At 37.2% G+C, this 15,635-nt stretch overlaps 1 protein-coding gene across 8 annotated transcripts in view; it reads left to right on the plus strand.

Annotated features, from left to right (window-relative positions):
- LRRC28 (leucine rich repeat containing 28) overlaps positions 1-15,635 on the plus strand; it is a 136,812-nt gene that overhangs the window by 71,836 nt on the left and 49,341 nt on the right. For 7 of the 8 annotated variants that reach the window (XM_034939489.3, XM_003816769.4, XM_008969875.5 and 4 more), the window contains one exon: positions 11,024-11,230. The exons of the other annotated variant lie outside the window; for it this stretch is intronic. In XM_034939489.3, coding sequence (XP_034795380.1) covers positions 11,024-11,230 — 207 coding nt within the window. The remainder of the gene's footprint in view (positions 1-11,023; positions 11,231-15,635) is intronic. 8 annotated transcript variants of the gene reach the window in all.

Consider the following 15,635-nt stretch of genomic DNA (forward strand, 5'->3'; position numbering starts at 1 on the left):
CAGGCTACTGAGTTAGCTTGGGTGGATGGTGGCTAGCGAGGCTTTGACCACTTTGTTGATGCTGCTGATTTTTCTGTGGTATTTCTGTATTTAATTTAATTTCTGTTCTTTTCTATCATCCAGTAATTTCTCACAATTTCTGGTCCATGATGCCTGCCAGTATTTTTTCTTACTGCTTTTGTAGATTCTCTTTCCCACCTTTTAAAATAATGTACACTCAGAAACATCTCAGAACAAAAGCATCAAAGTTTATTTGTATTATTAAGCATAATTTACCACAGTTTGATTTTGGCTCCCTGGTCTGTGAGCATGATTCACCCCACGTGTAGAGACCAGGTCCTTTCTAGATAGGCTGCTTATTTGCAGTGACGAGTCTGGATTTAAAAATATAAGTACAATAATTTGGTGTTAAAGGATTTTAATCCTCATATCAGAGAATCAGGTTAAACTCCTTCTTAGGAAGATATGAATTCTGCTTTTTAAAAAATGATTTTAGACTATATCTAGGATTCGATCCCAATTGTTACAAGGAATGTGTAAGAGGTTGCGTTGTTTGATAATTGCAGTTAACTTAAGTGTGTGGGACATCCTGAATGCTGTTCTTAGCCTTAAAAATGGACTAATATTTCAAGTGAATCTGAATTGCTTTTAATTTTTTTAATTGTCCAAGGAAGATAGTGCTTCACAGTTTCTGAAAGTCATCTATCTCCCAATAAAGAGCCCTTTTCTCTGTGTTAGAGTTAACAAACATGTTTGTGTTTGCAGTTATTTTCATAATAAAAAACTTCATCAATTACAGAAGTATTTATATTGAGTTTACATTTAGAATATTTTGTAGTATGAACTGAAAAATTAGAAATAAATACTAACTTTTCTGTTATTATTATTGAATTATATGGGATATTTTAATCACTATTAATCTCCTGAGTTAGGTGTTACTCTTTTTTCTTTAACAGCGATTCGATGATCTAAATAGTTGAGTAAATAACCCAAAGTTGCATAGCCAATAAGTAACAGGATTATGGTTTGAACCTATTTGTACGTACCAGAGTATGTGCATTCCACAGCTCAGGAGAAAGAAAATGGATATAAAAAGGAAGACTTACTGTACACCAAATGAAATTTGGCATTGAAATGTTGTCTTTTATTTGTTTGTACAGTAGTCCCCTATTATCTGTGGGAGTATGTTCCAAGACCCCCAGTGGGTGCCTAAAACCTCAGCTAGCACTCAACCTTATATACACTACATTTTCTTGATCTAATACCCTAAATGACTAAGTGACTAATGGGCGAGGAGGGTAGACAGGGTGAATACACCGGACTAAGGGATGATTCATAGAATGAGATTTCATCATGCTACTCAAAATGGCATGAAATTTAAAACTTACGAATGGTTGATTTTTGGAATTTTCCATTTAATATTTTCAGACTGCAATTGACTGTGGGTAACTGAAACCTCAGAAAGCTAAACCGCGGATAGAGGGGGATTTCTGTATGTTCTCAACCCAGTGTGCTCTGGAGCTCAACTTAGAGCTATTTTTAGTGGTACCGGAAAAAGCAAGTGCTTAAAAATATCACGTCTGTTATTGACTCTCTGTGGTCACTAGCTTGGTGTGGAGTGGGTGGCTTCCTTCCCATTCCCATTTAAATTTCAGGTTAGGTCATTGTGCATCAGCACAGAACTATGATTTAAAGGGGACTTACTGTGTTTTTCTTTTGAAATTGACACCATAATGTTATTTTTGTGCCTAATCTAAGTAATTACTATGTGGCAATAATAAAATCATTTTCAGAATACTCTATAAGTAGCTGAAAAGTTTCAAGGTATTGTGTATTTAGCACAAAAGTAAACAATGCAAACAACTGTAAAGTTAGAGACACTAAGGAAATAAGGTGTACAGACTTATGTTTGCTCCCAGGGAAGGGGTAGAAAGGATTGGGAGTGGTGTGAAAAGAGTAGGATTCTACCAGGATTCCAAAAAGAATGCATTGTAACTCTATGTCGGTAATACAACATTAATTTCAGCATGACACAGCAATAAATATTTAAAATCAGTCTGTCAATTTCTACCAAAAAAAGCCTCCTGGGATTTTGATAGGGATTGTGTTGAATCTGCAGATCAGTTTGGGGAGTGTGCCATCTCACCAGTGTTGTCTTCAAATCTATAAACATGAAATATCGTTCTGTTTATTTAGATCTTCTTTAATTTCTCTCAACAGTATTTTGCAGTTTGTAGCATATAAGTTTTGTACTACTTTTGTTCAGTTTATTACCAAGTATATAATTTTTTTTGGTGCTGTTGTGAATGGAATTATTTTCTTAATTTAATTTTGGAATTGTTTTTTCCTGATGTATAGAAATGCAATTGATTTTCTAATATTGATCTTGTATCTAGCAACCCTTTAAAACTTGTTTATTAGTTCTAACAGTTTTTGTGGATCCCTTAATTAGTATTTTCTACTAAGGATCATTTTATCTGTAAATAAAGTTTTACTTCTTCTCTTCCATTCTTGTTGCTTTTTGTTTGTTCAGTTTTTGCCTTCCGGCCTTTGCTAGAATCTCCAGTATATTGTTGGGTACCAATGGAAACACTCAGCCTCCTTGCCTTGTAGGCACAAGGGGGATTTAAGGGGAATGCACTCAGCCTGTCACCATTAACGCAGTGTTCCATACGTTCTCAGCTAGAGGTGTTTTGTGGATGCCCCTTATTGGTTGAAGGAGTTGCCTTTTGTTCCTAGTTTGTTGAGAGTAGTTATCATGAGTGGATTTTAGATTTTGTGAAATGCTTTATTCTCATTCCATGAACATGTATATTACATTGATTTTTCAGGTGTTGAACCAACCTTACATTTCTAGCATCAGACCCACTTGTGGGGAAGAGAGGTGGGCAGGGCTGATCTGGAGACCATGTTACTAGTAAGACAGTGTTAGAGATTTTATTGATGTGCAGCAGAAAGCCAGGGCAGAGTTTGGGGCAAGGAAGGACCACAATCTGACGTATATTTTAATATCACTTTGGCTTCTGTGTAGAAAATAGATTGGAAGGGGTGAGAATAGAAGAAGAAGGCCAATGGGAAGGCTTCTTGGTTGAGTTCAGGCAAGAGATGCTGATAGGCTGAGCTTGGTGTCAACAGTAGAGGTCTCGGAGAGGCTAACAGATTCAGTATGGATTTTGGAGTGTGGCCTCTTATGGGGCCCTCCCCTACCTTTGTTCTGTATTTCTCTCTATTCTATAGAGGGTGTAAGTTACAGTGGTGTTCCCAGATTTGGTCATTACCCAGTTCATAAAATATCAATAAAATAAGGGTATGTTCTTTGCTTTTTAAAAAATAAAATGATTAAAAGGTTTTAAAAGGTATACTTTCTTACCTGGAAAATTATCTTCAGACCCCCATTAGGGTCCAGATACCATTTTACAGCATGCTAATCACATTCTAGTTTATTCTTTCAGCAAAGAGATAATGGTGCCTCCTGTGTTCCAGGCACAGAGCTAAGGCATGTTACTGCAAAGATAGGCAAGACAGTCCCTGCCCTTTAAAAGGTCATGTCCTGGGGGCAAAGCAAGCAAGAGCCAAGTAAACAGCTAAGTTACTATTCAGCTTTGTGGAAAGAACCAGGCTACTGAGTTAGCTTGGGTGGATGGTGGCTAGCGAGGCTTTGACCACTTTATTGATGCTGCTGACTTTTTTGTGGTATTTCTGTATTTAATTTAATTTCTGTTCTTTTCTATCACCTAGTAATTTCTCACAATTTCTGGTCCATGATGCCTGCCAGTATTTTTTACTGCTTTTGTAGATTCTCTTTCCCACCTTTTAAAAAAATGTACACTCAGAAACATCTCAGACCTACTTGTTCATGATAAATAATCATTTTAAGTGTTGCTGGCTTTCATTTGCTAATATTTTGTTAAGGACTTTTACACTTATGTTCATGAGGGATATTGGTCTATAGATTTCTTATGATGTTTTTGTATGGTTTTAGTATCAGGGTAATGTTCATAGAATGAGTTGGAAAGTTTTTCCTCCTGTTTTCTGAGACAGTTTGTGAACAATTGATATTATTTCCTCCTTAAATGTATAATAGAATTGAAATATTTGTTAGAATAGAAAAGCCATCTGGACCTGGTCTTTTCTTATGGGAGGATTTAAAGATTTAAAATTACGAATTCAGTTTTGTTTTTTTTTATTATTTTTTTTGAGACAAGAGTCTTGCTCTGTTGCCTAGGCCGGAGTGCAGTGGCACGATCTTGGCTCATGGCAACCTCCACCCCCCGGGTTGAAGCGATTCTCCTGCCTTAGCCTCCCGGGTAGCTGGGATTACAGGCGTGCACCACCACACCCAGCTAGTTTTTGTATTTTTAATAGAGATGAGATTTCACCATGTTGGCCAGGCTGGTCTCAATCACCTGACCTCAAGTGATCCACCCACCTCCCAAAATGCTGGGATTACAGGCGTGAGCCACTGTGCCAGGCTACTAATTCAGTTTTTTAACTTGTGATACATCTATTTAGATTTTTAATGACTTCTTGAATTTGGTAATTTGTATCTTTTTAGAAATATGTTTATTTAAATTGCTAATTGGTTGAAATAAATTTGTTCATTTTATAGTATGTCCTTTTAATCGTTTTAATTTCTGTAAAGTTAATAGTGATATTTCATCTTTTGTTCCTAGTTTTCCTAATTCAAGTCAGTTTTCCTTTTCTGTGTATGTATTTGCTTTGGTTAGTCTAGCTAAAGGTTTGTCAATTTTGTTGTCTTTTTAAAGAACTAACTTTTGTTTTCATTGACTTTTTTTTCTGTTGCTTTTCCAATTTCTATTTCATTGATATCTACTCTAATTTTTATTATTTTCTGCTTATTTTTATTTTAGCTTTTACTTTTTCTTTTTTCTAAAGGTGAAAGCTTAGGAAATGGATTTCAGAACTTTCTTTTCTAATATAGGCATTCAAAGCTTTAAATCTCCCACTAATCATTTCCTTGGCTACATTCTATGCATTTTGATATCTTGTGTTGGTTGTTTCTATTTGGCAAAAATATTTTCAAAGTTTCCTTCTGATTTATTTTATTATTATGGGTTATTTAGAAGTGTGTTGTTTAATTTCCAAATATGGGGATTTCCTAGATTTCTTTCTGTTGTTGATTTCTAATTTAGTTACCTTTTGGTCAGAGAACATACTTTGTATGATTTAAATTCTTTTAAATGTGAGACTTAATAGTCTAGCATGTGGTCTGTCCTGGAGAATATACCATGTGCACTTGAAAAGAATGTATGTATTCTGCTGTAGTGTTCTTCCTAGATGTCAAATTAGGTCAGTTTGTTTGCAGTGCTGATCATAATCCTGAAAGATACAATCCTGAATGTGAGAACCCCAAATGTTGAAAGATCGAGTTTCCTAAAGATCAGAACTCCTAACATATAAAATTCTAAAAGTCACAATTGTGAAAGATCAAAATCCTGAATGTTGAAATCCTGAAAGCCGAATTCTAGGGAAGGAGTTTTAGTACATTTTGGTTTTACCAGGAGAGTTGCATCATGTTAGGTGGAACTATTACCTTGTTATTGTCTTTATTTGGAAATTAGGTATGGTTTAAGGAGACACGTGAGTGCCAGGTTGACAAGGAGTGGACTCGTGGCCTTAATTTTAGGTGTCAACTTGACTGAATTAAGAAATACCTAGAAACTTGATAAAGCATTATTTTGGGTGAGTCTGTGAGGTAGTTTCCAGAGGAGACTAGCACATGAGTCTGAGTCGACTAGGTAGGGAAAATCTACCCTCATTACTGGTGGGCACTATCTAGTAGGCCAGAGAGGACAAATACTGAAGGCGAATTGGTCTCTGTCTCAGAGAAGGGACAGCCTTTTCTCCTGCTGCCTTAGACATTAAAATTCCAGGTTTGACATCCTTTGGGCTCCAGGATTTACACCAGCAGCCCGCCGGGTCCTGAGGCTTTTGATCTCAAACTGAGAGTTGCATCATTGGCATCCTTAGTTCTGAGGCCTTCAGATTGGGACTGAGCCACACTGTAGATATCCCAGCGTTCCAGCTTGCAGACAGTCTGTCATGGGACTTCTCATACATGAACTGATCCCCGTAATAAATCCCTTCTCATATATCTATATACATATCTTATTGGTTCTGTCTCTTTGAAAAACTCTAATACAGATTTGGTATTGGGGAAGCCAAGTATCATTCCTTCTTACCATTTTCCTTTTAACACAATGGAAGAGATCAGTGAAATTGTTCTCTTGCAAAAACGCTGTGATAAATTAAGTGTATGAGGCTACTTAATGGTAAAAGATAAATTTTAAAATATAATTGGTGCTGTGAATACAGAAAATCACTTAATTATAATGGTAAAGCAATAACCAGACTTTCAAATAGACAGCATACAGTTCAAAAATTTGTAGAACACAACCACCCTCCAAATATAAGTGGAGAGAGTTTTGAAGATCATAGAAGTGAAAATGCAAGTAAAAAATACAAGAAATCTCCCCTGCCAGATTTTTCAGTGGTGTACAACTTCTGCCCCTTCACTCATAGTGCCACTTTGTTATGCTGAGCATTCCATCTTCGCATAATTTCCAACACTGGAGGTATAAATTGTGTAAAAATTTCGAGAGTTCTAATTTATTGTGTGCATTTTTATAAATTTGAGTCCATAAAATTACATTATTACAATGTTAACTTTGGGTATAAGCATTGGGCATGTGTGGAAGAGGTTGAAACTTCCTCAGTAAATGAAGAGATGTCCATTTTGTACATCTGCATATGTGAAAGATAAAATTTCTTGAAATCTTCGCTCTTTGGATATGGATAACTGCATATTCAGTGGTTGACCCATCATAGTTTTTCATTGATCTCGTCAGAAGACTTAGGTTGTTCATCATGGTATTTCATGCAGCTGACTGCAGTTATAAAGCTGGCTGCACATGGTCGCCAACCATAGTGGTATGCATGTATGCATTTTTCTTTTTGACATATTTCCTTATGAATATGGTTTTTCTGCTTGTAACTATTATACCCATGCACCTATGATTAATATATCTGAGTGTTTATGCTTGCAAAAAATATGTATGTTTATTGCCTATTTTATTGTGTAAAGTGACCTATCAAGTATTGTTAGGTTTTTATGTTTCTAAAATAAACCCTCTTTATAAAATAAATACATGTCTTTTTTTAAAAAGGAATTTTTAAAAATTCTTTCGAGAATTATACTTTTGGGATATTGATCTTTCAGGATTGTGATTTTCATTCAAATTTTACACTTTATTGATTTTGGATCTTTCAGGATTTCAACATTTGGCATTATGGTTTTCAGGAGTGTGTCTTTTAGGATTGTGGCCCAAGCCCATTTGGTTGATTGTGTAGTTTTAAGTTTTCTATATTCTTAGTGGTTTTCTGTTTAGTTGTTTTATTTTTATTGAGAGTAATGTATTAAACTCTCCATCTATCATGTTGAAATGTCTGCTTTCCCTTCCAGTTCTGTCAGTTTTTTGCTTTATATAATGTTAGGCTCTCGTTAGATGTCTATATATTTATAGTTGACTTATTTTTCTAAAGTATTATCCATTTTACTATTATGAAATATTCATCTTTGCCTCTTATAGCATTTCTTGTCTATTTTTTTCTGATATGAATATAGCTGCTCTCTCTTATGTTACTTTTTGCATGGTATGTATTTTTCCCATCCTTTTACTTTTCAACCTATTTGTGCCTTTGAATCTAAAGTGTATTTCTTATGGATAGCGTATTGTTTTTTATGCAGTTGACAGCCTTCCCATTTGAGTGGGTTATTTAGTCTGTTCACATCTAATGTAATTATTGATATGATTGTGTTTATTAATACATCAACCATTTTGCCATGTGTAGTCTACATATCTTGTATTTTTCCCCCATACCTCTCCTTTTATTGCCTTTTTTCATGTTAGATAAATATTTTTAGTGTGCAATTTCAATTACTGTGCTGACTTTTTTTAACTATATATTTTTAGTTATCTTCTTGTTTCCTCTGAACATGATGAGTCATTTTTCTATTGATGCTTTCAAGATTTTTTATGTATCTTTGTCTTTTATAGTTTGATTATGATGTGTATAGGTGTGGGTCTCTTTGTGTTTATCCTACTGGGTCTTTATCAAGCTTCTTAAGTCTTTAATATTTCTCATCAAAATTTAAATTCATAATCACACATTGTTGCCCCATTTTACAATAACGCAAAAAAAAGGTGCAAGCCTTAGTAATTTTTGCAGCCATGTAAAAACACTTTTTGCACATTTAATTATTTTTGAAATATGTTCAAAATCATTTATTTTACTTGCTGCCATGTAAATTTTGATGGATTTTTTTCAAATACCTTTAGGTAGATGGTTTGCAAATAATGCAATTCAGAGGTATTGATGACATTTTAATTGTTTTTCTATAAAAATAAATTTTTAGCATTGGCATCAGCACACTTAGAGTGTAATAGTCTAGAAGCTTGTGCCTGTCCTTGACTTTTTCCTATTTTATTATTTTCCATATCCGATCAAACCTACCTCATGCTTTTGTTAAAAGTACCTGTGGAATTTGTCTTCAAATTCTGTTGCACTGCCTCTGTCCTAGTCAAATGCCTACTTGTTTTGTCAGCCTAGGCTCTCTTTCCATATCATTGCTTTCTGCATATTTGCCTGTCTAGCCTTTCCAAAAAACATCCTTTCGTCCTTTAAGAATCTTCAGGAGATGTCATATTCTCACAATAGCAAGTCCAGGCTCCTCTACCCAATATTTATTATCATTTCTGTCTCCGCCAAGCTCTCTCTCTCTCTATTGAATTTATTTTCTGCTCTTCTCCCATTGGTGTCTCTGTCATTTGTTGGTCCCCAAAGAGCCCATTGTGCAAGCTGTATTTAGTTTTTCACCTCCGTGCTTGTCCTCATGGTTTTAACCCCACCCCATGCCCTCCTGGGAATGCTTTATGCGTTTTCTTTGTGCCTTATTCAAATTCCCATCTCCAGTAAATTTTGGAAGAGTTTCTCCAAGCCTTCACATAACCTTCTCTGAGCTCCTCTTGCACCTTGTCGGTTGTGTGTGATATGCTTCTCAATGGCAGAGGCCTTGTCTCATCATTGTCTTGACACGGGCTGTGGTATGTCTGGGATTGGTTACTCTTCTCTCCCACGTAGTCATTTTTTGATTTTTAAATTTAGTTCTTTTTCTTTTTTCTTTGTATTTCTTCTTATGACTTATAAAACACGATGATTCTTCCTCATGTTTTATCCCCACACCCCCAAAATCAGAAGCATTTTTGTTTTGTGAAAGAGATAGACAGGCTTAGCAAGGTGGAGTACTATGCCAGTGGAGCCAAGCGTGAAATTGACTCTCCTGTGCACCAGTTAAGTTCAAGTAGAAAACTCCCTTTCAGAGTCACAGGCTGTATACTGAATCCTACCTGCCCGCTCCACTGCAGATGTATATTTTGTTCAGTATTGAGGAAATTGAGCAGTAATGTATGAACTTCCTAGCACCAATTCGTAAATATTAGAAAAATAACTACAAGTTAGGGTATTTTGGACTTGTATTACTTTTATAAAGTAAAATAATTATTTTAAATCCTCCTACTAACAAAAAGTCTATAGCAAAGATCAGCAAACCTTTTCTGTAAATGGCCAGGTAGTAAATATTTTTAGGTGTTGCAGGCCACATATGTTCTCTGTCACATGTTCTTTGTTTTTATTGTTGTTTACCATCCTTTAAAAATGTAAAAAACCAGTTTCAGCTTGCAGGCAGGACAAGAGCAGGCCATGGGTTAGATTTGGCCTATGAGCCATAGTTTACCACCACCTGGTCTGTAGCAATGAGAAAAACTAATCTGTTTAATTGAGCATCCAAGACGGCAGAAGACTCTTACCCAGTAGAGAAGACATTGCTAATACTAATCCAAGTGTTGTAGAAACTGGAATGTGCACAGAGGGGTACTGTCAAGTGGTAGAGCCTGGGAAACCTTAACCTCGGAGGAATGACTCGGGAACAGGGACAGGATGAGAGAAGGGGAAACCTTAACCTAGGAGGAATGACTCGGGAACAGGGACAGGATGAGAGAAGGGAAGAGATGGTATCACTGTGGTCTTCAACGTCTCAGTCTCCATGATGTGAAAGTAGGCTTGTCCTGCACAGTGCTGACTGTAGGTCTTCAGTGTAATGTGCTGACCTGGGAAACAGTAAATGTCCTTCCCCTAAAATGGTGATTTTCCCTGAGAAGGACTAAGTTCCTTGTAAGGAACTTCCTAATCTTCACTCAAGTCTTAAGTGATTTGATGTATGAAAAGGACCTAATTGTACTCTCCATGGAAGAGATGACAACTGTAGACATCAATGATGAGGGAATTTTGGAGTAAATGGAAGTATTTAATTTGGGAATTAAAGTAAGTCTTCATAGGGTATGTATACTTTGGGTTTTTTAAAAGGTGCCACATGCCTAAACGATATCTAAAAATGTTAGTTAACTGTATCTCATTTTATTGTTACAATCTTTACCATGGTGAAAATTTCCAAAAGACATTCTAATTTCTACTCCAGAAATCTGTTTAACTCATATGAACAAGTTGCACTTACTTCATTGCTATTATTCATAAATCTCCTATTTTCTTCTTAGATGGATGGTAAAATCACACAAGTGGCAAAAACCAGGTTCCTTGAAATGACTGTAATTGTTCTTTTCTCACCCTGGCAACAAACTTGACTCATCAAGATGCAGAAGCCATAGTGACAGACTTCTGGTTCAGACTCACCACTTTGTGTCTCTTTTTTTCTCCATGCTACCCAGCCCTTTTCTCCATTTAAGAAATGTTGGCAGGGTAATTTAAAGACACTCACCTAGCTTGGATTATTTGCATTTTCACCAAAAATCCTGCACTTCAGCATTCATGTTTATGGAAATAGTCGCAGCTACTGATTTCATTTGGTTAAACTGTTATAATATTGATTCATTTTGTTTATTTCAGTTCATAAGGATGCAATTTATCCTAATTTTGATTTTGGTTGTAGAGGTTGGCGATTTGAAGGAGCTGCAGACACTAGACATTTCTACCAATCGTTTGCTAACTTTACCCGAGAGGCTTCACATGTGCCTTTCTCTGCAGTACCTCACTGTGGACCGAAATCGTCTATGGTATGTGCCGCGCCATCTCTGCCAGCTGCCCAGCCTCAATGAGCTCTCCATGGCTGGAAACCGTCTTGCATTTTTGCCACTTGGTAAGTGATTGTGTTTAAAGTAAAGCAGCCAAAGAATAAGATGGAAAGCCTTTGTTTCTTTGACTAGAACCAATTAGTTAGTTTCCTTCCTTCTGTTTATCTTGACGACTGCTTCTCTAAGTTTGTTTTTGCAGTGAACAAAGCGTCAGTCCTAGTTAACAAATGGAATTTATTTCAGTGAGGAATTTTATACTTTAAAAAAGAAATCTGTGCTAAAACTGTGTTTAGGGATAAAATATATGAGATGATTTCCTCAGAGAAAGGAATTAAAGAGTGTGTGTGTGTGTGTGTGTGTGTGTGTGTGTAAGGTATTGAACAATATGAAAAGATAGCTAGCTACTGGTGTTAAGTATTGGCTTAGATGTTGACTTCTCCCTAGAAAAATTGGTATTGGGTATCCTATACCCAATATTGGGCAATAATTAATATTGCCAGATAACCAGATTGTAAAACTTTAAAGACCTTAAAATTGGCTGAACTTCCTACTGAGCTAGAAATGTCAGCCTGGCTAAAAAATAATATATTATCCACTGTAGAGTTCTGTAGCTGACCCATTTTGACATATTATATGTCAAAGTACATAGGCCTTGAATAAAACAGTACATTTATTTTATAGATAGCTGAATAATTTTGTTAACTTGTAAGAAACAAAAGTGCCATTTAAAAAAATTAAAATATGAGGCCACTTTGAACCTTAAACTGTCACAATAAGCATCATATGATTTTACTCATAAAAGCATTTTTATAATTTATCTCTGAGGGTAGTAAAGTGAATACTAGTCCCTAAAGGAAATATTTTCCAACATAATACAATGCACATATTATTTTCAATTTAATATGTTCAAGGTAACTTTAAAATAATGGATATATTAAAATCAATGGAAATAATCAAATTTGAGGAGATTATTTTTCCATAAATATAATTAAATTTTGTATTTATAAAATTAACAAAATGAAATGAGGCCGTTTCAGAAGCAGGCTACATTTCTAAGAAATCAGAGCTTCTTTCAAGTGAGAAAAACATCAAATATAAATAGAATTTAAAAAATAAATGTACCTGCTGCACTAACCCCACAGGTCATAGACCGATTATGGTGGTCAGGCACCAAATTACAAATCTAGAGATCCAGCTTATAGCCTGATTCCACCATTTCACAGTGTGTGACCTGGAGTAAGTCACCAGAACCTCTCTGAGCTTCATAAATTTTATTTTCTGTGAGCCAGAGATCATATTTATCCTGCTTCCTTTATAGTTATTTTGAAGTTGAATATGATAGTTTAAGAATTATAAAGCACTGTACAAATGTAGATGATTCTCAAATGAGAAGATACAACTTGTAGATTACCATATCTGACTTAAAAATTTTTATTCTTGAGCCAGGCATGGTGATGCATACCTGTAGTCCCAGCTACCCAGGAGGCTGAAGTGGAAGGATCACTTGAGCCCAGGAGTTTAAGGATGCAGTGAGCTATGACTGTGCCTGAGAATAGCCACTGCACTCCAGCCTGGGCAACATACCAATACCCTGTCTCTAAAAATTTTTTTTTACCTCCCTCACATTCACCCCCTCTCCTTGTAGTAAGTACCTAAACTTGTATTTACCACTTCCTAATGGAGATGGAAATGTGACCTACACCAGTGCCAACTCCCTTCCAAGTGATTGCCGGGATGTTGCAGTCAGTGCTGGCAATACATGAGGGAAGGCAAGGAGAGAAGGAAGGAGGGAGATAAAGGATGTGATGGTTTGATTTGTGTGGCATGAAATGCAACTTACTGGCATAACACCAGAGTTCAGAGTAAAGTTGCAAATTTCATTATAAGCAGCCTTTAACTTACTGTGGCTTGACTTTCAGACGTTACCAGAAACAGATTAGGTTGTTAAGTCTGGGGTCGCCTATACTACTATTCATAATGTTGTTGTTACTACAGACAATATATGTAAAAAGGAGTGTTTCCATGTGCAATAATGGTATTATGTATACTACTATGACTATTTGTAAGAATAATAATAGCTACCATTTATTGAGCACCGAGTCTTCGGCCAGGTACTCTGTTTAATTGCTGTACATATGCTCACTAATTTAGTTATTACAAAACCTTATGACAAAATCTATTATTATAAAAGTTATTGGCAACCTAATTTTATAGATAAGGAAATTGAGGCTCACAGAAGTTAAGTAACCTGCCAGAGTCACAGCTAGTAAGAGACAGAATTGAGTTTCAGACTTGTCTGATTCTAAACCTCCATTCTTGCCACATTGACATGCTGTCTCCATATTTCAGACATGGTCTCTCTACAGGGGGCCCTTATTTGGGAATAGGGCTGAACCATATTGAGCATCTTTTAGTTGTTGTGTGGCCGTTTCCAGTGTCAAAGTTTGGCTCTGCCATTTTGGGCTCAAGATACTCCTATTGACATTCTCGTTGGCCTCATTCAATCTCTCTCTCTATTCACTTTGCAAGATGACCTGCTAGAGGCTAGTGCTTTCTCTCACCTACCCACTCCGTACGCCAACCAGGTGCTCCCGATTACTTGTTTCCATCTGGCCTAGCGTCAGTAGCTTCTGCATCAACAGAAATCTTATAAAAGCCTAGGCCTGAGACCTGTTATCTAGGTCTGTCTTGGTGCTAGTAGTAACTCTTCTTCCATTGCCCGGCCCTGCAACTTCAGCAGAACTCCTGGTTCCTTAATATGGAGGTGTGCTCCTAATAACTTGTTTTTCTCTTGTCTTGGTTATTCCATTACATATTCTTTGTCTCAGCTGTGAACCATTCATACAACTACTGGCTACATTGAGCCTGCCAGAGTCTGATCCACAGCCCTGTTCTCTTGTCTGATACTCAGATGTGCTCTTACCAGAATGCCATCTGGTTCTAGAGCCCTAGCTCTGCGTAGACTCCTGCATACAATTGAACTCCTTAAGTCGAATGACTTTTGTTTGCTGCAGCTGGTTTCTGTGCCCTTCACCTTTGCCTATTCTCCCTCCCTCAGTATAGCTCCTTGGCCCTGGCTCCTCATTCCCCTAGTCATTGGCCACTCATTCCTGCCTTTCTTTCAGCAGTGACAAAAGCTGAGTATGTGCCAAGGTGGCAGTGTTGTTGGGAGAATAGAGGGAAGCCATTCCCATAGGAAGCTGACCACTGTAATGTTTGGGGTCCTGGGGAGTGACGCTGTGTGTCATGCTGAATGCTTGCAGCAACAGAGGACCTGACTTGCAGTGGCTGGTGCAAGGTGATAGAAATGGTTGTTGGGTAGAGAACTGAGTGCTACATACACATAGCTAGGCTGCTCTTCTGCCTTGGCACTCTCAGTTATTTACTAGGGCATTTTCTGCATGCACCATGCTAATGGCTGGTGTGGCTAAGGAGGTGGGCATCTCTTCTTTGGTACACAATCTTCAGTGCTGAGTTGAATTATTACAGAGTAGCTTCTTCTGTCTCTAGGTTTCTTGTCACTCCAAAGCCTTGCCTCTGTGTCAGGAGCAGCTTCTCTTTGTGAATTTGTGAATGTGGTGTCAAAGAACTTTAGAGGCAAGAGGGTCTGCTCTGCACTTTGAGGAGGATGCCTTATGGCAGTTGAAGTAACCACAACTCCCAAGTCGGGCTGCGGATAGCCCAGGATAGGAAGCAGCTTCCACAAGGCTCTGGGCACCATCCTGGCTCACAAGGCTTACAGCCCTGGCAGAACATGGGCCTGTGAGTAGGTTTTACTTTACTTAAGAAAAGCATACAAGCAAGAGGATGATGATGATGATGAAGATTATCCAGTATAAAAGAAGCAGGCTACCTGAAGCAATGCTCTGCCCTGGTCTAAAACTGAATTCTTTGAGAACAGCAGGAAGAAAGGATCAGGGAGCAAATGCAAGCCCCGGTGGCCTTGCTACATCTGGTATACTGGATATTCTTTGTAAGAAATGGAGGAGACAGCTGGAGAGCTCTGTGTGAGGTCACTCAAGGAAGGCTTCAGGAGACTGGAGACAGGATAATCCACGGAGATGAAGAAACTGAAGCTGACCAAAATAGCCACAGTCTCCTCAGTCTTGTCTTTCTGTTTCTGGGGGTATTTTTTGCCATCATGAAGATCAGTGTGGAAATTGAATTCAGTTCCGTGTTTAGGAAGAAAACAATTAAATTTATACACTTAAAACCTTTCCATGAACCGTTTTCTGAAAAACCAAAGCCATCTAATGCTAAGAACTATCTGGGAGAGAGTCAAACAAAGCATGCAGCCTCTGGCACTGCCTTTTTTTAGAGAACTGAACTGTTCTTAGAAACTTAGCAAATAGGGGTACCTCTTTACAGTAGTTTGGAAATACTCTGCACATACACACAGGCACACACTCACGTGTACCCCTAAGGTTTTCAAATATTAGAAGGCTCCTGTGTTCTAAGAGCCTTGATTCT

This window comes from Pan paniscus, chromosome 16 (genome assembly GCF_029289425.2).
Source record: "Pan paniscus chromosome 16, NHGRI_mPanPan1-v2.0_pri, whole genome shotgun sequence".
NCBI lineage: Eukaryota > Metazoa > Chordata > Mammalia > Primates > Hominidae > Pan > Pan paniscus.